Raw genomic sequence first — 24,162 nt, forward strand, 5'->3', positions numbered from 1 at the left:
TAACATTATTTGAAAGTTTGACATTTACACCTGTCAATTGAGTCTTTGAGATTAAAAAACAAGACTATAGTTCGGAAATCCGTCTCTATACTAACATTTATTATTTATTCAGTGGATAGAGTTACATTAACATTTATGGTATTAGTAAATACGGAAGTTGAGTAAAAAAGGTATATCTAGTTGGAGCTGGTGCGTACTGAGTTCGGTCAACATATCTGCACGCTGTAGACTGTTAGGTAGGTGTATAGGGCGACGCGGTGAGGTTCGTCGATGGCGGCTATTCTGGGCGGGAGTACGCCGGCGGCAGCACGTGCCATGGTCCCGAGACTTTCCGCTAGGTATCGTTTAGGGTCCTCGATACCTACAATTATAACAGTATTACAGACTTGAAACAGAAATAATCTTTATTCAATTAAACTTAATATAGCACTTTTGAAGGGTCATATTTTTTATTCTACCACTCCTTTGGAACGCTGACTCATCGCAAGAAAATTGTGTGCCCTGTAGAAAAATTATCAAGAGAACCATGGTTATATTTTGAGTTTTTAAAAAATAATGACAATCTTTTTACACGGCTTAGACCATGTACAAACTAAAGAAAAATTCTTTAAAAAAAAATCATATTTATGATTTTTTGTTGCTAACATTCCACGTGCTCTATGGTTTAGCGGTTAGACATACTGCCCTACTTTCGATGGACGCGGATCCGATTCTTCACACGGTATAAACATTTCTATTCATAGGTACGATTGTTTGTATCGGTCTGGGTGTTTCTTATGTACATGATGTACGTATATAAAAATGTATCTAAGTATTTACAGTTGTCTAGTTACCCATAACACAAGTTCTGCTTAACTTGGGACTAGATGGCGTTGAGTGAATTGTCCTAAGGCATTATATATATTTTTTATATCACTTTTATGTTCTTGTACGATAGAAGTGAGGGCGCGTAGCAATTCTTACTAGGTTAATACGTCACTGTGTAAATTATATAGAGAAAAGTATTGGTATACTGAACTTACTGGCTAGTGGGTCATTGGAGGCGCCGCGCGCGCATGCCAGCTGCGAATACTGCGCTTGATACCCGGGAGTGTCATCCACCTCGATGAAGTGGTCATCCGGCAGCGACGACTCGTCCGGCGGCAGCTCGAACAGGGATATCAGCGCCTACAATACACATGCACTTCTCATGTAATAACACACGACACCGTCCTCGCCGGCAAAGGCATCGACTCCAAACACACCAGATACGATCAAATCTCCTGTTAAATTCAAACTGGAAGGTAACAACGGCTTGAGGCGAGTATCGAACTTCTAGCAGTGGACTTAGACTACAGTCGTCATCGATCATCTTCTGACCTCTGCACTGGCCTCAATTCTGTTTGATGAAACTTTAAAGGCCACCTATAGTCACTAAGAAAAATATTTTGTAGCTTTATTATCCAATATTTCTTTACTCAAGCTAAAATAAAGTCACCCAGAATATATGTACTATATATAATTACTAATAATATTAATAATAATACGACCTCGGTGATCTAGCGGTATAGCACACCGTTTTACGTCCGATGGTCGCGAGTTCAATTCCTCGCACGGTACAAAAATATGATTGTTTATATCGGCCTGGGTGTTTTCTATGTATAATGTGTATGTATTTACAAAAAAAGACTGTGTGTATTTGTGTCATCTATCTAGTACCCATAACACAAGCTTTAGCTAGCTTAACTTGGGTCTAGATGGCGCTGTGTGAATTGTCCTGAGATTATTATTATTATTATTGTTTTTTATTATTTTTCTTCTCGGTTTCTGCCGGTATTTGGTATGTACGAGCCTAAGCCAAGTACATCTTATTATTATAATAATTATTTATTACATATTTCATTTATTAACTAATGTAAAAAAAAAAACTACATATTCGGCATACCATGATCCACAGTATTAATATAAAGTACAATTTACATAGTCACTATAACAAATAAAATGACCATAAATTATTAAATACACAATATTTTACAATAGAACAGTAATTTGTTTAAAATCATAGTCGAAACATAATTATTATAATGAGAGGTTACGAAGCGAAGCGGCGCTTCCCTGAATGAGTTTGACCTGTCAGCCGCTGCAGCGCTGCATCCATCCGTAACTGTACAGGTACTGACCTGCATGAGCGGTGGCCACAGCGCGTCAAGCGGCGGCTCCCTCAGTCGCTGCGACGTGAGCAGCTTCACGCAGCCGACGGCGGCCGCCTTGCGTTCCAGGGTGCCACTGACTTTCTGCAGGTCAGCGATCAGCACTCGTTCCATGTACATCGCGAACATGCTGGCAAACAAACATAAAATCAATTCTCTATATGTATAAAACTTATAGATGAGTTTTATTAATATTATAAATGCAAAAGTTTGTGAGTATGGATGGATGTTTGTTACTCTTCACGCAAAATTTACTGAATGGATTTCGATGAAACTTTACAGTAATATAACTTACTAGCCGTGCCCGCGACTTCGTTAATATGAAAAAGGGTTGTAAAAGGGGTTGAAAGGAGAGATGAAAGGTTGTAGTCAAAGTTACTATTTTACGCAGACGAAGTCACGAGTACAGCTAGTAGTATATATAAAACATTCGATTAAATAAATAAAGTTAACTATTACCTAGACTACCTAGATTACCTAGACTAGACTATTAACTTACTTGGTTTGTACAGACTCAATCACGTCTATAAGTGATTCAGCGCCAAAATGTGCCGCATAGAAGCCAAGGAAAGCAATCAGTCCCCGCACGTACTTGGTGGTCTTTGAAGACGAGAGCCGTTGGAACAGCAACGTTATTATCTGTTTTGTATACGGCTGCATCACTTGCCTGCAATATTTAAGTCATTATAAACAACATTGTTATGGTAATCTTATTTATATATTTCACTAACTACACGCCCCATCTTCACACGGATGTACATGTATTATATATATATAAACCTTCCTCTAGAATCACTAAAACACATTAAAAAACCGCTCTCTCAAACCATTGACAAGACAGCGACAGCGACTTTATTTTATACTACGTAATGATGAAGGAAGGTGTTACATATGAATGTGGATGGTTATAAGGGCAGAGGAAGACCGAAAAAGAGATGGATGGACTGTGTGAAATATGATATGGTAAAGGGAGTAAATAGCAAGATGACTGCGAACAGGGATGAAAGGAAGAGAAAAACATTACGCCGACCTCAAATAAATGGGATAAGGAAGAAGCAGATTGTAATCTTATTTATCCATTTCATTTCAATGCACACAATAGTAAAGGTAGTACAGTACATTTGGCGGACTTAACATCATGTCGCATTTTCTACATCTTTCTTCACCAGTCAACCATAGTTGGTGCAGAGAATAATTATTGGCTGTGCAAATATAATTAATCATAAAGCCATATCTTATATATAAAATTCTCGTGTCAGTTTTCGTTCCCATACTCCTCCGAAACGGCTTGACCGATTTGCATGAAATTTTGTGAGTGTATTGAGTAGATCTGAGAATCGGCCTGCATCTATTTTTCATCCCCCTAAATGTTAGGGATAGTCCACCCCTAATTTTTTTTTAATTTAAGGCAAAACAACGTTTGCAGGGAAAGCTAGTATATATATATATATATATATAAATCGCAGGTCCACTGTATAATATAATCCGGCCTCTGTCTTATCTTCATAATGAAGTATGATTTATACTCCAGAGTGCATATACATACATACATATATAACAGAATCTTATCATGGGATCTGTCATTTGTCGGATTACAAGATACTCTTTTATAAAAAATTCCGGACTATAGGAGACCCTAAGTCAGAACAAATTACATCAGCTACCTGCAAAAAAACTCCCGTCAAAATCGGTCCAGCCATTTCAGAGATTGCCGGAACAAACAGACAGACAGGCAAAAAATGTAAAAAAAGTTATTTTGGTGTACCATAATAATATATTAACTATAATATATATACTAACTATATAACTATAATATATACAATATATAATATATACAAATATATTGCCCTGCAAATCTTTGTATAACCGGGGGACTGTAAATTTAGCTTTCAGGACATTTCGCCATCTATGGTATTATATGAACTAGACAACTAATATAACTACATAGATATATTCTCTTTTGCAAATACATACATAATATATATACATAGAAATCACCCAGATAGATACAATCATACTTATGAATGCAAATATTTGTATTGAGGAATCAAACCCACGACCATCGAAAGTAAAGTGGTTGTTAAACCGCTACACCACCGAGGCCGTCGTGAAATATAAGTGAAAATACTTACTCTCCAAACTTGAAAAACATCGTCTGTATGAGATAGAAGCCTTCATGATCATTCGTCTTCGAAGCTATTAGTTTTTGGAACACTCCTAGTATTGCATTCTGAAAAAAAAAAACGATAATTTAGAGAAATTTAAATAGTTCATACAAGGGGAGAGAAAGGGATTATTAGTAATGTTATTTATACATCTATACATATAAATAAAATTGGAATGTCTGTTTGTAATAATGACATAACCGTTTTTTACTACATGCATATCAATATAAATATGGTACATACACCAAAATAAGACTTTTTACAATTTTTGTCTGTCTGTCTGTTTGTTCCGGCTAATCTCTGAAATGGCTGGACCGATTTTTTTTTGAGCTGACTCATCCTTAAAACTTAGGGTTATAAAATTAGTTATAAACCTATTCTCAGACCTACTGAATATACATATAAAATTTGATCAAAATAGGTAAAGCTGTTTGGAAGGAGTATGTACTTTTTCCTTTATATATAGTGTACCATAAGCGCAAAAACAGTTTTATCTATCAATCTGGAATAAATGATTTGATATCTACCAGTCTGCCCGACTGCAGTACTGCGTCGGGCCGCGCGGCTATGAAGGCGCACAGGAGTCGAACCAGCGGTCGCACGTTGGCAGGTCGCTGCCACAGCGCCGGCGCCACCAGGCACGGCAGCAGCACGCAGTACGGATCGTTGGCATCCGCCCCGCCGCCTCCACGCAGCTCCAGCAGCAGCGACAGCATTTGGAACACGTACGGCATGAACTCTGTCGGGAAAAAGCTTCTTTAGCACTACCACACTTAACTACAGATGCCCTAATGTTGGAGACGATTAAGAGAGCGCGGGAAGACCTGCAAGCACAATCGTGTGTGAGTGTGATATCATCTTGCTATTATTTTTATCACCCTTTCGCACATGATAAAGTATGTTTCAAGTCATTGTTTTATTTTCTTATTCACAGATTATATTTTCCAAAGACACATATCATAAAGGGCGAAATCTACTTAGGGGTCTACCGAATTATATTACTCAACTAAAAAAATACACCGACCAAAAACAAGCGACCAGAAATTCCACGTTCCTTGCGATACCGCAACGCGCACTTGGGTGGGTTGATTGATCTCAGGGTTGCCAACCTTATGATAGATTTTTTAACATTCTATATATTTTTTTATATTCTAAATATCGTTTCAGTGGGGACTGGGGGCCCTTTGTATCCTCGGGGCCCTGGGCTGCAGCCCAAAAAGCCCTTAGGTTTAGTAGATATGCTCCTGATCATACCCATACCCTGCTCCTGATCATACCCCTCAACACCATGTAATTCTACTTAAATATACTGTGTACCTCAAACTGAAATAATTTACAAGCTATGTAGCTTGATGGCAGTATTATAGAGATAAGAGTATATAAACACATACATAGTTTACTTCAGTCAAATTAAAAAAATACAACATTTCTAAGCAATGTTCGTTCAACCTGAGTGAAACATACTTATTTTTATTTTTTTTATAACACAGAGGACAAACGAGCATTCGGCTCACCTGATGGTAAGTGATTACAGTCGCCCATGAGCACCCGCAACACCAGAGGAATTGCAAGTACGTTGTCGGCTTTTTAAAAATAAATAAGCTTTTTCTTGAAGGTTTCAACATCGTTTCAATATATAACTAGTATAGTAAATTAAATTCCTACCTTGCACGTCATTCTGTAATATCTCCTGGAATATCGGGAACAACGCGTCTTCAAACGCCGATATAGCACTCGGATTTGCTTTTGTTACCAACCTGAAAATAATTTAGTACGTATATTAAGTTAATACATTAAATTTGACAAAATATGTAATGTTTGATATTTGTATGCACATAACTCAATATTATGAATAACAGTCAGGTGTTGAGTTGTGTGTTCCAGACAATTATGTATGGTTTCGCCGTCGACAACGTCGCAACTGCTGGCTGTACCGCGCGGGGCCACACGTACGTAATGTAATTTAATGTAATGTAGATTGGACTCCATTTTCCGCAATTGGCCTCTCATTTGGGCCATTGTGCGTTGAGCCACACGTACGTACATTAAACCATATAACGGAGCAAATAGATCTATTTTCTAATTCTCAGAATAAGTTCACGAAGATCGCTTTATCTATTATAAACAACAATTAATTTAAAAAAATAATGTTTGCTGCACTACTGTATCAGGCTAAGACCTGTAAAAATAGATGTAAGTGTGGAAATAAAGTAAACAGATACAATAGGTACACATTTATACAATAGGTACACATTCCAGACAATATCAATCCTTTCAGTATTTATGTGTAGTCCTGGCTTCTGAACTAGCATTAGCCGTATGACAGAAGCCAGTTCCTTCCCAATACATGTACTTTTATTATAGAAGGATGAAAATTATTATAACATGATATATATAAACAATATTTTATCAATAGATACATATTTAAAAATCTAAATTATAAGAAAAACAAAGGTGTTGAAATAAACATAACATTTTGCACTATATTGTGTGTGTCTTATGTCCAAGTATGATGTAAGTGTGTTTATATGTATGTATGATGGATATGTAGGTGAGCGTGCATGTACGCATTTGATGCGTGTGTTTAAGTAAAAAAAAAAATATATATTAATCTTTGTGATGTTAACAAAGAATATTACTGTACATTTAATAAATTTTCCGTATCATCGTATTGTAGCTGATTTAACCATTGTTTAATTTTATTTTTAATTTGATATTGAGTCATACTTTTTGGGTTTACAACCTGACTAAACACATTGTATAGTTTTGGCGCAAGATACTGGTATTGTTGACGTGCAAATTTACTTTTGACCCTAGGTACAGGATAACGATTAAGTCTTTTATTGTTGTTGGATATAGATGATGCACTTCCATGGTATCTACGAATACATTGGTATATATATAGTTTGCGAACAGAGAGGACATTGGCTAGTTCATATACTTTGTATGTTGGATGCCTAAACGGTAGGCATAGCAGTACCTTTAGTACAGCTCTTTGTACACGTTCAAGTTCTAATAAATACGTCTTAGCAGCTGCTCCACGAACAAATACAGTAGGTAAGTAGACAACTAACGCTTTGTACAGCTGAATAATAGTTTACGAAAGTATTCGGAGTTCTTTAAATAGATATATAAAAAACTCTTTTGGAAAGTGTGGATATATGTTCTTTCCAATTTAATCTATCATCAATGACTAACCCTAAATACTTTACATTGAATGCTCTTTCAAGTATAGAACAATCACAAGATTTGTTTTCGTTCTGACTAGAGCGATTACACGGAAAAGAATGTAGTTTTAATCGTAAATCTCCTGGTGAGCCCCTGTTTGTTTTGCTAAAGCAGAGATATTTCGTTAAATAAATAAAATCAGGAAAACTTTTAATTAAAAACTCTATATACCAGATATCATTTTGACGCCTCTTTCAAGAGCTTCACTCTTTAAAAATACCTTAGAAAACCTTAGGCAAAACTTAAGCCTATAGTTTTTCTTAAGGTCCGTAATGTTTCCTAAAGTGGCATAGGTGGTACTGAGTGAGTAATAACTGGTGTAAAAAAAAAGGTCAAATACTACTAAATAAAAATAAATGATTAGCTGTTTCAAAATATTATTTTGCGCCATTTGTTTTATGCTTCTGTTGGAATTTTCAAACAGTTTTTAATTTTTCGTACCGTCCATAATCATACCATAATTTGACGTGTTCACATACTGACTAGAATGAGAGCATAAAATACAATATCAGCAAAAACTACGTCACTTACGTTACTGATAATGACAGAGTCTCGAAGAGGTAGTGGTTGAAGTGCGGTTTGCTTGGATTCTTGGCGACGATAGATAACATCTGGGCCAGTTTGGGCAACGCATCGCCTAAATACTCGAGTGCTGCATCTTGCAGACACGATAACGTGCGTAGAATTGCTGTAAATAACATTGAGTTGTTGATTGATTGAAATTGAATGATTTTATAGATACCTTTGGTGAAAGAGATTTCATTTATTTTATATAAAAACCCAGGGCTATATTAAAACTAAAGTAGAAACAATTTATAAAACTATACCAAATAGTAGAAAATGTACGTACATTTAGATGAGACTGTATAAAATATGTAAAGCTAAACAGAGCGTATGTTATGGGTACTAGACAACTGATATAAATACTTAAATACATATTTTGTAAATATATACACACCATACATATATAATATGTACAGAAAACAACCAGTGCAATATAAACAATCATACTCATACACATATTTGTAAAATTAATGAAAAATACAAATGTACAAAAATGTTTGTACAATGCGAGGAAATGAACAGAAAACACCCAATCAAATCAACAATCAAATTTATAAATAATAAAACAAACATATCTACTCATACAAATATTTGTAAAATTAATGACAAAATGCAAATTTATATAAATGTTTGTACAATTTTAGAAAATGTACAGAAAACACCAATATCAACAATCATACTCATGAATATAAATAGAATAGAATAGAAAATAATTTATTTAAATAAACTTAATTTAAGCACTTTTGAATAGTCATAATATTTTGTTTATCTACCGCTCGTTCGTGTTGCTCTTTTAAATAATCCTTATAAGTTTACATTTACAAGTTGAAACATGTGAATACAAACTACCAACCAGCACTAACTTTTTTTGGGTCAAATATAAATATATTAAATATTATAAATATAAAATGTTTGTACCATCGGAATTAAAATTAAAATTCAATAATCATTTATTCATGTAGGACATTTTAGCCGCTTATGAACGTAAAATTTTTTATATTATAAATTTTTCCTTACCATCCAGTTCAGTATCTAGATCCAATTAAGAAAGAAACTTAAATGTTTTTTTTAAAACCAGTTTGTTTACAATGTATATTTATATAGGTGTCTATGTCTAACATTAAATGAAAATCCCGTGCATGAACAACAATTGCCATGCACGCTCATCATTCAAGTGATCGTTTAGTGAATTAGGCTTTAACAACTAAACCGCTAGACCAGCGAGTCCGTCGACCTCACCTTTCATGACGTACTCGTTGTGCGCGGCGGGGTCGCTGCCGTCTCTCAGCGACGTGAACAGCGCCGCCAGCAGCGACCGGGCGTGCGGCTGCAGCGCGGCGGCCGGCACCATGCCGCCTGCGATCAGCTTCTCAGCGCAGCACGCCGCGTACGTGCCCACCACGCCGCCCACACCCACGTGTCGCACCTGCGCATATCACATCACTATACTCGTACTATTACTGCTCGTCTACTCTCCTATAGCCCTATAACATTGTACTATGCTAGCCGGCGGCCGGGACCATGCAGCAGCATCTCTTCTACGAATAAGTCCACGTTTGCTCACGTTGTCTCTAAATTATATTATCAATGTATAGGTAATAAATGCACGAAAGAATATATATCAATCAAATAAAAATATCATCTCTAAATATATATAACTCAAAGGTGACTGACGTGGTGATCTATCAACGCACAGCCCAAACCACTGGACGGATCGGGCTGAAATATGGCATGCAGCTAGATGTTATGATGTATGATGTAGGCATCCGCCAAAAAAGGAGTTTGATAAAATTCTGATTGAACTACCCCATGGATTTTGATAAAATAAGGGATGATGCGGGATATACATGTATTAGTTTGACCCTATCACCTACCTAATGGAATGAATAAATTAAGACGAACAAAATAAATTTTAGTTCTTTAGGCTACTTTTGTTTTAGAAAAATAAAGTTAAATTCCACGCGGACGAAGTCGCGGGAACAGCTAGTTATTCATGTAGGTCTATTACAGACTTATGATATGTCAAATCTACCGTCCGTTCGGAGTGCTTCCAAGCTGAGAAGAATGGACAAGAATATTAGTTTTTACTCTTTTCAAATGAGATCATACATGTTTACAAATTCATTTTTAAATTTCAATTTAGGAGAATGTAATGACCACCCGCATGCTATTGCAATTAGACTAATCAGTGTCTGTAACCCGAACAGATCTGTCTCCACAAGCAGCACCTATTCCCAAGTATGACAGATGAACCAGCCGTCATTGCACGATATTAGAAGGAGCACATTCAGTATCTGTAATTCCTTAAAATGCGAAGTTAGCAAATACCTACGATTTTCGGCTAACATTTACGACGCGGCAAGAAATTTAAAGGACTACAGTTCACTTGCATTTAAATTATTATTGAATGCCAGAACAGTAGCAACTCACCAATAATGGTACCGTACTGATGATTAGGTCTTTCGGCAGCAGCGTACGGAACGTCATTATGTATTTAATTGCGTCCGCTTTCAGCACCGGTAGTTCGTTGACTGTAAACAAAAAAATATATGTCAAAATTACTTTTTTTACTTTTTTATTACTTTTATTTTAGGTTCTACATAGATTACCTATTAGACCAAGTTTTAAGCGTACCTGTACCACCTATTTTCGATCGTCACGACTTATTATTAGAAGGAAATAACAAACAATCAATTGAGTTAGGGGTAAAAGTATTGGTAATAATGTGGACAAATAACTCCATTGCTAACAATGTACTGTCAGGTCGACTTCCACGCGGTTCTCCTGTAAACCATCGTGGTATATTGCCAATTATCAAGATGACTTAATGACCTGACTTCATGTTCATTTTATCATCGTCCACTGGTCCCCGGCAGAGAAACCGTTAGAGAAGGTGTGTGCAGCATTCCATTATAATTAAAAAAACTAGTTGATCATCCCCAAACTATAATCTTCGGTATTATTGCATAAAACGGTTCTAGTCAATCACTTGATAATGAGTAACATCGTTCACAATGCAGCTGTTACGTAATTATATATTTCCGTTTAAGTTAATAATTCCAATTCCTAGGCTAGGCTGCGGATGATTGCGTAAGCGGACCCACGAGGATGTCGCCCAATCGCGGTGAGTGGAACATTGCGCGGTTTTAGTGGGTAAAAATCCCAAAATACCCGTACACACTCTCATACAAATGCGGGAGGTTCTGTTTCGAACATTTCCCCTCCAAAAAATAAAGGCTAGAGAGGCCGCCTGGTCGTGTGACGTCACCGGTGACGTCACACAGTTCACAGTACACGTACCGTCTGGCCGCTGCAGCTCGGGCAGCGCGTGGTGCGCGGCGAACTGCGCCAGGTCCACCAGCGGCGAGGCGCGCGTCACCCCGGCCGCCTGCGTGGAGCCCCGTGCGGCCAGTGACGTCACCAGGTACATGGCCGCGTCCTTGCCTCGCCACGCCTCCGCGCCGCTCTCCCCGTACCGCGTCAGCATCACCTGCGCACGCGCACGTTTATTACTTTATCCCCCGTCCAAATCAAACGGAAATCTTACGACGGCCTGAGCCTAGGTTTGAGCTCCTAGCGGTGCCCTCAGACTAAAGTCGTATCCGTCAGGCGGGAGCTGGCCTTCAACCGCGGCATAAGTCCTTCATATGATATAAATAATCTATGTAAGATTTTCTTTGATTTGATTTTAAATGATGCATTGAAATGTTCTTAGATACAAGATATTAGTAGACTAAAATGGTATATAAAATGCAAGGCAAGCGCGGTAACTGCCGCGCCGTACCAACTCGAAAGGAGACTTCTGGATGAATTCAAAGAAATTGTTGCGAAAGACGTAAATATAATAAGTTCATTAAATTCCCGTAAAACGTCAAATCATCTAATACATGGATGGAGTCTATTCTAAACCTGACACTGGCACAAAGTCATCACAGTGTAAACCATAACATAAAAAATAAGAATAATATATGTATAGTGTAACGCGGCTAACATAATAAAAAAGAAGAATATACACTTAGCGTGGCTCACCTGCACGTATTGTCCGAAGATGTTCATAATCTTCTCCTCGTAGTGGACGGCAAGTGTGCGCACCAGGTCGCAGGTAGACCGTCGGCGGGTGTCCACGTCTGAACCTTCGATATCTCGTCGTACGTACTCTTCAGGGTTGTCTTCGAACAGCTCCATGTCCGACTCTGGAGACAATTTCGTTTTATAGAACCTTTTTTTTTAATTTTGTACTATTGTTAGGTGCGAACTACATACATATATTGTGTCCTTATTCAGAGTTTGCTACCTGTCGTGCACAAGAATTGAAGGATATTCTTCGAAGCGTTGGTTTTTATCTCTTCAGGATAGAGAGTAAACTTTCCAAATGAGATATTTCGTTTAAGCATAAGTGGACGACAACCACATAGTATGTGTACTGGTAATGTAGTGTCAAAAAAAATTGCAAGTGTGGCGGGATTATCCAACACTGTAAAACCGGGCCAGTTATATAATAAGTTATAAAAATTATACATACCTCTAAATTCCAAGTTGGGTATGACAACCTTCTCGCATATACTACTCAATGTGGCAGGATCCTCAAATAAGCTTTTATAACTATTTTTCTCTGCAATCTTCGCCAAGAATGTGAGTGCATTGGACACTAACTGCGGTAATAAAAAAAAAAAAATTATGAAACAAAAGTGCAACCAGAAAGACTTTACATTCCAAATAACTATTGTAGCAATATTTTTTTCACACAATTCCATATAGTTTAAACCCTAAGTAGATCTAGTGTTATTGGTACTAGACCACTAATTGAAATACAATAGACACATTTTTTAACAACCTCATTGCTAACAATGCACCATGTCAGGTTGACCTACACATGGTTCCCCTGGAAACCATCGTGATAAGTTCATGGTGTATATACCACGATGGGCTAACTGACCTGAGTACCTGACCTCATACTCATCTTATCATCCTCCACTGGTGTCTCGCCAATATAAACTGTTACCGCAAGCGGGTGTACCATTCCATTATCAACTAAAAGACTGTAGAGCTATTCTGTGAAACTCGATAGCGACTGTATTTCCACATGCTCGAGAGGGGGGTGGGGTAAAATAGGTACTAATGCTTTTTTTAGAAATATATTATATTATATTTATATTTGCGATGAGTGAAATTAGTTGATAAAACTCTTATAGAATAAGACTACTGTACTTAATCTATATGGGAGCATCACTAAGTGGTAAACTTACAGCATCATATTTAGGTTGAGGGCCAGTAGACAGTAGTACAGTCCAGACCGCAGTGACGAAGGATTGTGCGTGTGGGCCGAACTCTTCTTCATATTTGAGGGCATACAGCGCTGCGCACTCACAGACCTCTGTACGAAGTTGTTCCAGAACGCCAGGGTTCTCGTCCTCATCCTGTTCATTTAGAACACCAATTTTGAAGTATAATATAATACCATCATCTGCTTCTTCCTTATCCTATTTATTTGGGGTCGACATAATAGGTTTTTCTCTTCCATTCAACCTTTTCGCAGTCATCTCATTATTTACTCCCTTTCTTACCATATCACCTTTCACACAGTCCATCTATCTCTTTTTCGGTCTTCCTCTGCCCTTATAACCATCCACATTCATAAGTATAATACAATACCAATACATATAATAACACGTCCATTAACGTGAATGTCTCCTAATTTTTTTTTTTTTTTGTTGTCTGAACTCAGTGTGTATCTAAAATACAGGTCTTTTTATCGAGTACATCTGTGTCCGATATAGTGGAGACAGAGTTGCGTCAGGTATGCTTTGCAATATACAGTTGTGAATATATGATTGCTTTATTACAATACAGGTATATATATTTTAGAAACCAACCAACTGGAACCAACCAAGCAACCAGCTGGACAATTTACACAGCGCCATCTAGTCCGAAAAAAGGTAGAGCTTGTTGCTGACAGAGTTTATCGTTCTGTTTTTAAAACTTTTTTGATGGTCTTTTTATATGTCAATTTGCTCATTGTATTGTTTTTTGTAAAAGGCAGACAGAGCTTCTACAGGTCCTAAACAACTAATAGATATACTTAAATACATTTTGTTTATAAATACAAACATAATATCTGTAGAAAATACCAGAACAATACCAACAAATGTTAATATAATACAAATGTTTATGTAGGTGCGAGGAATCAAACCCAAGCCATCAGAATGAAGGCAGTAAACATCTTAGCTTATACATTTATAATATTAGTATAATTTCTTACACTAGTCTCCAAGCAAGGTACTTTGACTTGCAAAAGGTTTAACAGATTTGGCATCCATATAGGCATGCTGTCTTCGAAGAACTCTGGCAAATCTTGATAGTTCAGTGAGTAGAACACCTTACAGATCAGGACCAGGGAACCATAGATGACCCGTAGCGCTTGCTGGTTGTCTGCGTGTTTAGTTGCTAAGTCTAGTGTAGCCTGTAACAAAACAATTAAAAATATTACTGCATTTAAACTAGTTACTTTGTAAAAAGTAAAGAATGGTAACACAGTTTTGACTATTTCAGCAGCCAATCAACTTGCTTTGTTTTGGTTGAGATAAGTTAGTAAAATTACAGTACATTGTAAGGTTTAGACCGGACTGTCTGTGCCAACGACATATTTTTTTTTTTTTTACCGATTCCTTTTCCTCTTTTTAAGAGTTTGGGTTATTACTTAGTGCTAAGGATTCTTCCTTAAAAAACTTTTTTTTTCCAACAACTCTAATGCTGTTGGCTGCATCTGGCCTTTACAGCTAAACCGGACGATATCGCCGCCTCCGCCTCCTATCTCTCGCGGAAGGACTTATGAAGCGGCTGAAGGCCAACTCCCGCCTGACGGATACAACTTTAATCTGAGGGCACCGGTAGGGGGTTCGAACTTCGGCTCAGGCCGTCGTAATTTCGATCCCCGTTCGAATTGGGCGGGGGATCGATCGGGGATATGAGAACTATATGAATAAAAATTGTATCAAAATTGTCTAATAAAAATTCTGCGATATAGTTGGTATAACTTACCATAAACAAATCTGTTAACGGTTTGGCGAAATTATCAAGAACATGTTTTATTTCTTCCCATAGCTTTTGTGATTTGAATTCAAATCTGTATCTCTTGAACAAAGAATGAGCTGTTCTCAGTACACCATTGATGACGTGGAAATCACCTGAAAACAGTTTGTAGATTAAAATATTGTTATGTGTATCTTATGTAAAGTATTAACAAAAAAAATAATTAAGTATTTATATCAGTTGTCTATTACCCATAACACAAGCTCTACTTAATTTGGGACTAGACGGCGCTAAGTACAAATGGGCTCGATCGTATAGTTCTAAACACTAGACTATCGAGGAACACCGATTTACTTCCGATGGTCGCGGAGTCGATTCTTCGCACGGTACTAATATTTGTATTAATGAGTATGATTGTTTGAATCGGTCTGTGTGTTGTCTACTGCAAACACGCAGACCGATTCAAACTGCTGCTGATATTGCGTGTTTTTTACAGCTTCACCGGACGATAGGGGGCAAGTGCAGATGGCACTCCAAACCCACGGAAGGACTTATGCAGTGGCTGAAGGCCAACTCCCGACATGACTTTAGTCTGAGGGCACCGCTAAATCAAATCCTCGGAACGGTGAGGTCGCTCCGAGAAGCCTGCGAAGACACCAGGAGACTTCTGCGCTTCTGGGAGGTACTTGGCTGGCTACGCTAGTAGCCTGGCTCTACACGCACAACGGCCCGAATGAGAGGCTAATTGCGGAAAATGGAGTCCAACCGACATTGACATTGACATTGAGGGCACCGCTAGGAGTTCGAACTTCGGCTCAGGCCGTCGTAATATCGATCCCCGTGTGAGTTGGACGGGGGATCGATCGAAGGGACTGTTCATGTATGTATGTAAGTTACCGTTTACCATCAGGTAATTGATTGCCATTACTATTACAAAAAAAAAATGAATGCTCCAACAGTCTTTCATTTATACTATTTATAGCTTAACCACAGACTCACCTGTAGCAAATTTCTCAACCATTTCTGGTATGAGAGTCGGCCATTTTTCCGGGAAGTCATATTTGCCGATAATTGAGACAGCATCACTGAACTGTCTCTGTATAGCTTCCGGTGACTTCAACATCAGTGATACTATGAGATTTTTTATTGCTGTACGATCTGATTCATGTATTCTATCTCCTTCATACTCCTAATTGAAATAAATAAGATTTAGAAATAAACGTTTAACAAACTTCTTAAAATATATACACAGATAGAGTTAAGGATAGTGGGATGCAATTCTTCATTGAACCTACCTATTGAATCCCATATCAACAAGTTAATTATCAATGTTTGTATGATAAACAAAGAACATTTAATAATGCACAGGCTATATTTTTTATTGAAATTTAACGCGCGCAACCGCAGGCATAGTTAGTAACAAATAATACTGATATATACTCATACATATTGTTTACATTTCATTGGGTAAATTGGAATACAAGATTACAAGTCAGGCCTTACAACCATTTTTTGAATTAATTCAGTTTGTTATTCGTGTTTCCATCATTGGAGTCAGTAATATTAATGTCGTAAATGTTCGAATATGACTGAATAAAACTTACATACTATCAAGTTTTATTCAGTCACATTCAAAATTTTTTTTTAAGTAGTAGTGTAGTACTAGGTAAGTACGTAAGTAAAGGGGAGGGGGGGGGGGGGGAAGTTGGGGGAAGTTCTGAGCGGGTAGGGTGATCATTACAGTCTAACCTAACCTAACCTACATTTAGTTTTCGACTATTTATTTTCTATTGCGGGGATACCCCTTGGGCTGTATTCGAAATATATAATAAACTTTAAAGTAATTCAGTTAATAACATATTCGAACTTATACAGGAGACCTTTGACCTTTGATGTCTAAATCCGGTAGTCAACGACTGGGCGACAAGATCTAGTTATCTATACATGTAAATAAAATTGGAGTGTCTCTTTGTAATGTTGAAATAACTGTCTTTTAAAACGTGCATATGAATATAAATACGGTACATATACCAAAATATTTTTTTTTAATATTTGTCTGTCTGTTTGTTCCAGTTAATCTCTAAAATGGTAGGACCAATTTTGACGGGATTTTTATTGGCAGATAGCTGATGTAATAAGGAGTAACTTGAGCTACTTTTATTTTAGAAAAATAAGTTAAATTCCATGTGGACAAAGTCACGGGGACAGCTAGTTAGTAATATAGACTTACCACAGGCCAGTTCCTTTTTATATAGTTCTTGAAGGCTATAGCAGCGGCCACTCGGATGGTCATGTCTGCAGCTTCCTTCTCTATAAGATGCAGCAACAGTACAGCATAGTTCTGGTTCACCTCGACACCCTCAAGGAATTTCTCAGCTGTAATTATATTTTTTTTATTACACATGTTATTTATTTATTTATTTATAACCTTTGTGCTGATGATAAGTTGGAGTTGGTTTTGTTTATTAATTACTGGCTACTCACCCTGGCTTCGCCCAGGTGTACATGTATTATATATAGAAACCTTCCTCTAGAATCACTCTATCTATTAAAAAACCGCTTCAAAATCCATTATGTAGTTTTAAAGATTTAAGCATACATAGGGACGGACAGACAGCAACAGTGACTTTATTTTATATTATGTAATGATTTCTCTACCTAGGCTCATCAGCTTGTCCAGACATAGGCCTCCTCCAAAAGAGTAAGATATGTTTCTTTAAATCAATTTAAAACATCTATTGAATTATATTACTTCTAAATATATATAACTCAAAGGTGACTGACAGTGATCTATCAATGCACAGCCCAAGCCACTGGATAGATCAAGGCTGAAATTTGGCATGCAGGTAGATGTTATGATTTTGATTAATTCTACCCCCAAGGGGATAAATTTTTGTATGAGACTTTGTCAATTTTAAACCGATCGGGCTGAGAGTTTGCATGCATAAAGCTACTATGACATAGGCATCCCCTAAGAAAGGTTTTTGATAAATTCCACCCCTAAGGGTATAAATAAACGCGAGCGAAGCCGCGAGCAAAAGCTAGTTAAATATAAAACATCAGTCATCATAGTCGTAGAATACTGACGGATCTGACAAATATTTTAATAGTCAGATCCATCTGTATTCTACAACTATGATGATCTGTTAAATCATATTGTATTTTTCATTCAATGTTAGACATAAGTAGATACCTATATAAGTGTAGAATGTAATATACTGGCTTTAAAAAAAAATTCACTTGTTTCTTGCTAGTTCTTGTTTATTCAATCTGTATATCTATACATATAAATAAAATTGGAGTGTCTGTTTGTAATATTGAAATAACAGTTTTTTACTACATGCATATGAACACAAATATGGTCCATACACCAAAATAACATGTTGTACAAATTTTGTCTGTCTGTCTGTTTCTTCTGGCTAATCTCTGAAATGGCTGGACCGATTTTGATGGTATTTTTTTGGCAGGTAGCTGATGTAATAAAGTGTAACTTAGGCTACTTATAGAAAAAAAAAATTCCAAAAATAAAGTTAAATTCCATGCGGATGAAGTTGTGGGAACAGGTAGTACTGAATATGAACGGTAGAAAGGAAATTAATTTAAAAAAATGTATTTTTATGAATGCTTAAATATGTTATGTGACTAAATGATTTTATATTTGAGCTTACAACCTTTTGGTATCACCGCAGATCACACATAATGATATAATTTGGCACATTAATCTGAATTCAAACTAAATATTGCCCATATTTGTATAAGTGTAATTGTGTGTGATATTAGAAAGATTACTAGCGTACTGTGGCAAAGACCATAAGACAGGAACCCATGAAAAACACTGGAGGAGGTCTTTGTGTCTAAAGAGCATGTCGATTCCGATGAGTAGAATTACTAATAACATACTTATAACTAATATTTACTACCTTATTTATTACTACTTGTACTAAACATATATTTTGAGAAATACAAAATTTTCATACTTATATTGTACGGGAATTGAGTCATAAACATGTAGTATGACAAGTTCATATAGACATGTAGTATCAACTATGATATTTCGCAATATTATAATATATAACAGTTAATTTAATAGTAATTAATACATACAACATATAAGAACAGAAAACAATATTTAATTTTAATACATACCGGGTCTTCTGACATTTGGATCGGGGTTTAATGTTTGCTGTAAATAATTGGCCAAAGTTGCTAAATTATCTTCTGTCACCTCCATTTTCTTGTGTAAATTAAATAAGAAAGATAATTAAAAGTAATATTGCGATATTATTTTTATTATTATAAGAAAAAACGGTTCAGACCACGCAGTGATATACAATACAGCTGCGTTTTTTGACAATTTCGAATATTTGACGTTACTTTTTTTTTGTTTTGTATGGCTCTGGACTCCAAGTTGACATTATCTATGTACTGTATTTTATCTATGGTGTTAAGATTGTAATTACAAATGTGTCAAATACTATTTTTTTTAGTAATTTTATTGTACTATTATTTATTAATAATAATGTTAAAACTTTAAAATTTTCGTGCGTTAAAATTGCTTCAAATTAGTCTTAAACAGTAGTGCTGATTCCAGTTACATACAAAATTCTTAGAAAATTCCAGCGATATATGTCAAAGTCAATGATCAATGACTCGGTCTTTCTGATCTGTGCTCATTTCAGATCATTTCTGATTTTCTGTGAATGACACATTTCGTCTTGAAACATTTTGTATTTTCTTTCCTTACATATTTATTTTCGTTATGTAGCCGTATATTCGTAGAGTCTAATATTTCGTATATTATTTTACATACCAATTTTTGCGATCTTACGTACATTAATATTTTCACGGGAGGAAACTAAACGTTTTGTATCTAGAGATACAAGTCGTCGTTGTGTGATTTTATAGGTTAGTTGTTCTGGGGTATATCGCTGCGTCGAAGTTGCTACGTAAAAGATTATCGTTTATTGCTTTCAATAAGTTGAGGTTCGCCACTTCCTAAATTAGTTAGTGGGCATATCCTCACATAATCCTTTCTCATATTTTTTTTATCTTACAGTCTGTAAGCGCCGGTCAAGTGTTTAACATTTGCATCGACCCGTTACGGTTTGATGCTTTTTTAAGGCAAGTGTTGTCTGTCACAATATTTATTCCAACACTAATGTTCTCTTTAAAAAATATATAATAAAATTATTAGTAGTGAAATTCAATATATATAAACTATAAAAGTATACGGCCAGTGGCTGTTGCAGGTGTTGCAACTTTGTCTTGTTCCTATACCTATTACAATCTTAATTAGAAAGTATTCAAGGACACAAAATAGGAGAAAAATAATTACAGGGGTGTACAGAAGAAAGAAAGAAGAATGGAGAAAATATGGAGAAAATTCTGTATAATCCAAACACATACAGTTAAGTACTCTTCATTTTCCAAGCTCATTCCAACGTCATAGAAGTAGAATTTCACCTGATAGGATTATCTTTTATCAAGTTCAGATGAGAAATGCACACATGTAATGTTAAGGATTCATGTAGTTGTTTTTTTTAGAAGAACAAGTTGCAAATTTTACAAATTTTTGGATGGGTATGATAATTTCTTTGGATTCTTCCACTCCTTTCTTTACTATCAGATTTAATAATGAGCCATACATCTTAAATGGACAATATGCTTAAATTCTTCATGAAACAAAGTTAGCAGTTGAAGCGTTTTAATATTTGAGACCTATAAAATCAAAATAAATCCAATCAAATAACCAGTAAGCTACAAAAATCAATAACTTTGTTCAGGTAGCTACAATTTTCTATATTTTAAGACAGATTTATAAAGAATGTGAATAAGAAATAATCTGAATTTTAATTAATAACACTTTGAGTACAGTGTGAAAAAGTAGCATTTAGCTGGCTTTGATTCCAACTATAGGATATTGCTGTATTTGATTCTGAGTAAATGGATATAACTGAATTTGATAATGAAAGATGCCATTTTGAGTTCTGCGGATTAGTGATGTTATTATAAAGTAAAAACAATAACAGTATATTAGTTTACAAATTTTAATCAATTTTCTATTATGTTAAATAATTGCATTTACTTATAGTTTTATTCATAAGACTTGTGATTCTTCTGCCATTCCTTCACAAAAACTTTCTTCTAAATTTTGATTTCCTTCAACAGATGGCCCTCTAATAATACCTAAGTAAAATTGTAAGTCTTCTCTTTCTTGCCATTCTAATCCAAAATGTTTTGTCAACAATCTCTCAACATCAGTTATTTTTGGACACAGGCACTACCGTTGGAATAGTGGTAGGTTGGACCATACTTGTTTTTATGCCAGTTTTGCAGACATTAAAGGCTTTATTTGAATCTGAATAATAAAACTGTTCACCGCGGATAAGTGTGTTACCTGAAATCTTCAATCTTTTTATAATGAATCTTTTGCATTGGGTTATTTTGAATGGCCACTTGGAGAAAATATGTCGGCTTAAAGACTTTCTGTTTTGAAGTCAAATATAATCAAAATATCATTTAGATTTGTGACCGTCGCACTACTTGAAATGAATTCGCAATATTCTTCTGGTCGGATGATTACTTCTTGTTTCTTTAGGACTTTTTCTACATTGCCGAAAACTCTGTCCGGGGGCATAAAACTATGCCCTGGTACAGGAAATATTATTTCAATACGTTTGACAGAGACATTTTCCAATAGCCATTTAGATAGCATACTTGGCATTATGCTATCTTTGTTTTGCCCACCACATCCGTCAGCAAATAAGCGTATGATGGAGATACCTGATAAATTCGTTTTATTTTATCGATCATAGATGGCTGATGCTATTTGGTTAGCTGTTTTACCAAATTCGTTTTCTGTCCAGGTGTATGCAAAAGGTATGTTCTTATTAAGCTTGTCTTTAGAGGATCCTTGCACAATTGTTAAGTTATAGAAATATAATTGTCGGCTGTAGTAACCACTTTGGTCTGGAATTCAAGGTAGTGACTGTTTTTTTGGCAATCAAAGGAAAATGTTATTATATCGTCACAAATATATTATATGGAAACAATGCTTTGTTATAAAAGAGCATCATGTCTCTGCAACGTTTCAATATTCCGTTGGCTAAACTCGGCGACGAGGACAGTGATTTCAAATGTTGGGCATACATCACCAAGGACAACAATATTTATTGTAAACTAAAGTGAATTTGCTTTGCTCTTGGGCTATGAGTATATTAAAAAAGCTTATGGCTTTTTTAACATACTCATGGATTCTTCCACTCCTTTCTTTACTATCAGATTTAATAATGAGCCATACATCTTAAATGGACAATATGCTTAAATTCTTCATGAAACAAAGTTAGCAGTTGAAGCGTTTTAATATTTGTTGCATCATTATCTGTTGTAATGGAAATTTATTTACCTTGCAAGCAAAATTCCTGAACAATGTTTTTTACTTTCAAAACAATTTGCTCGCTTTTGTGAGGAAACGATATGATCAAATTCCGAAGTCATAGAAATCATCTCCCCATTATTAGATGTATAGTGGGCAGTTACAACTATATATTGTTTGTTAGTTATAGATGTCCAAAAATCAAATGTCAAAGTGATCTTATGCTTCAAATTTTCGATCGTATTTACAATTAGCTGTTTTTTTTCTTTGTCTAATTTTTGTGTGGAAGATGTAATTTGAAATCTACTTAGTAAACTATACTTGTTATTAAGTGCTGGTAACAATGATACAAACTCCTGTTCTTCTACTATTCGGAAAGAATGCTGGCCATGTATAATAAACTTTATCAAAAGGCCATTTATGTCCACTTGTTGATTTTTATGTTTTATTAAGGACCCAGATGACGCCTTTTCGTTTTGTTCACTCTGTATAAAATCAACATCACGGTGACGTGATTGATGCCTTTTCAAAATGGAGTGTGATGTTTTACATGGATTCTAACATTAAAAATGGTGAATTCATCATTGATGATGAAGTCGGCTGGACTTCATCCTCAATTTGAGTTTGGCACCTTTTGGGTAGTACACAAGATACACTACCATCGGAAGTGGAGTTAGTTGATTCTAGATTGTCTGGTTCTGCTAATCGTCATCATATATTAATATTATAGTCTCAACCTGCTCCGTAGTGATGCTAAAAAATGATTTGTACTGAGGATCTAAATACGTCGCAATTGTGTATTTGTCGTCTTTGATAATTTCTCCAAATCTTGTCTTGGGTTCAATTCATCGCGTAAACTTCTCGTCAAATTTTGGAATTCTTCTGAAGTATCAGGTTTCATTTCTTGTTGTTGTAATGTGATCATAAGAACATGAATCAAGGGTTTGACTGATGAAATATTCATTTGAGAACTACTGAAGTTTCTAGTAATTTCTTCAAATGGTCTCATTAATTACTCAAATTTTAAAATACACTGTCTTCAGGGGAGATCATAACAATTGGATTTGCACTTTGGTACATAACAATCGAATCCTTGAGCTTCGAAAACCTTTACATCATCTAGAATGTGCTATTCCATCTGAAAATAAAATTACTAATTATAGCTCATCTGTGTCGCCATCACTATCATAAGTGCCGATAATATTTTATGATCTATACGTCGAGCCATTATGAGACCTACAAACAAGTACAGAAACGATTAAAGTAATAAAAAAAAAAAATTATGTAGAAATAGGTACGTTTTGCATGTCCAAACTGCTTACCTTTTAGACGACGTGCCGAACTACGTGGGGTTTGTGACACCCTGCCACAATTTGCGACCGATTGTCCACTGCGCCTACGTCTCTATTACTAAATCACTTTGCGAACCGGTAATGTCGCGACGCTACGACAGCTACTTAATATTTCGTGGAATTCGCGCAGCTGTTTAACAACGATTTTTGCTTCGCTGGGCTTTACTAAACCCCACTTATACACACGGTACGGTAGGTACACGGAAGGTTATAGGCGTTCACTCGATGTTCAACTGCAATGCCTTTGATATTTCAGGTAA

General features: G+C 35.9%; 1 protein-coding gene across 1 annotated transcript; it reads right to left on the bottom strand.

Annotated features, from left to right (window-relative positions):
* LOC131849764 (exportin-2) lies at positions 1 to 19,521 on the bottom strand. The gene is made up of 19 exons (XM_059199879.1): positions 19,322 to 19,521; positions 17,406 to 17,551; positions 16,175 to 16,364; positions 15,185 to 15,330; positions 14,406 to 14,606; positions 13,393 to 13,563; positions 12,669 to 12,798; positions 12,176 to 12,339; positions 11,447 to 11,636; positions 10,577 to 10,677; positions 9,386 to 9,572; positions 8,114 to 8,270; positions 6,020 to 6,111; positions 4,882 to 5,093; positions 4,322 to 4,419; positions 2,689 to 2,856; positions 2,160 to 2,319; positions 1,023 to 1,167; positions 1 to 361 (listed from the first exon to the last, which is right to left on the bottom strand). The coding sequence occupies exons 1-19, from the start codon at positions 19,404 to 19,406 to the stop codon at positions 207 to 209; spliced, it is 2,898 nt and encodes a 965-aa protein (XP_059055862.1). The 5' UTR covers positions 19,407 to 19,521; the 3' UTR covers positions 1 to 206.
* Between the last annotated feature and the right edge of the window lie 4,641 nt (positions 19,522 to 24,162).

This window comes from Achroia grisella, unplaced genomic scaffold (genome assembly GCF_030625045.1).
Source record: "Achroia grisella isolate CSIRO2021 unplaced genomic scaffold, CSIRO_AGI_Agris_v1 utg660, whole genome shotgun sequence".
Lineage (NCBI taxonomy): Eukaryota > Metazoa > Arthropoda > Insecta > Lepidoptera > Pyralidae > Achroia > Achroia grisella.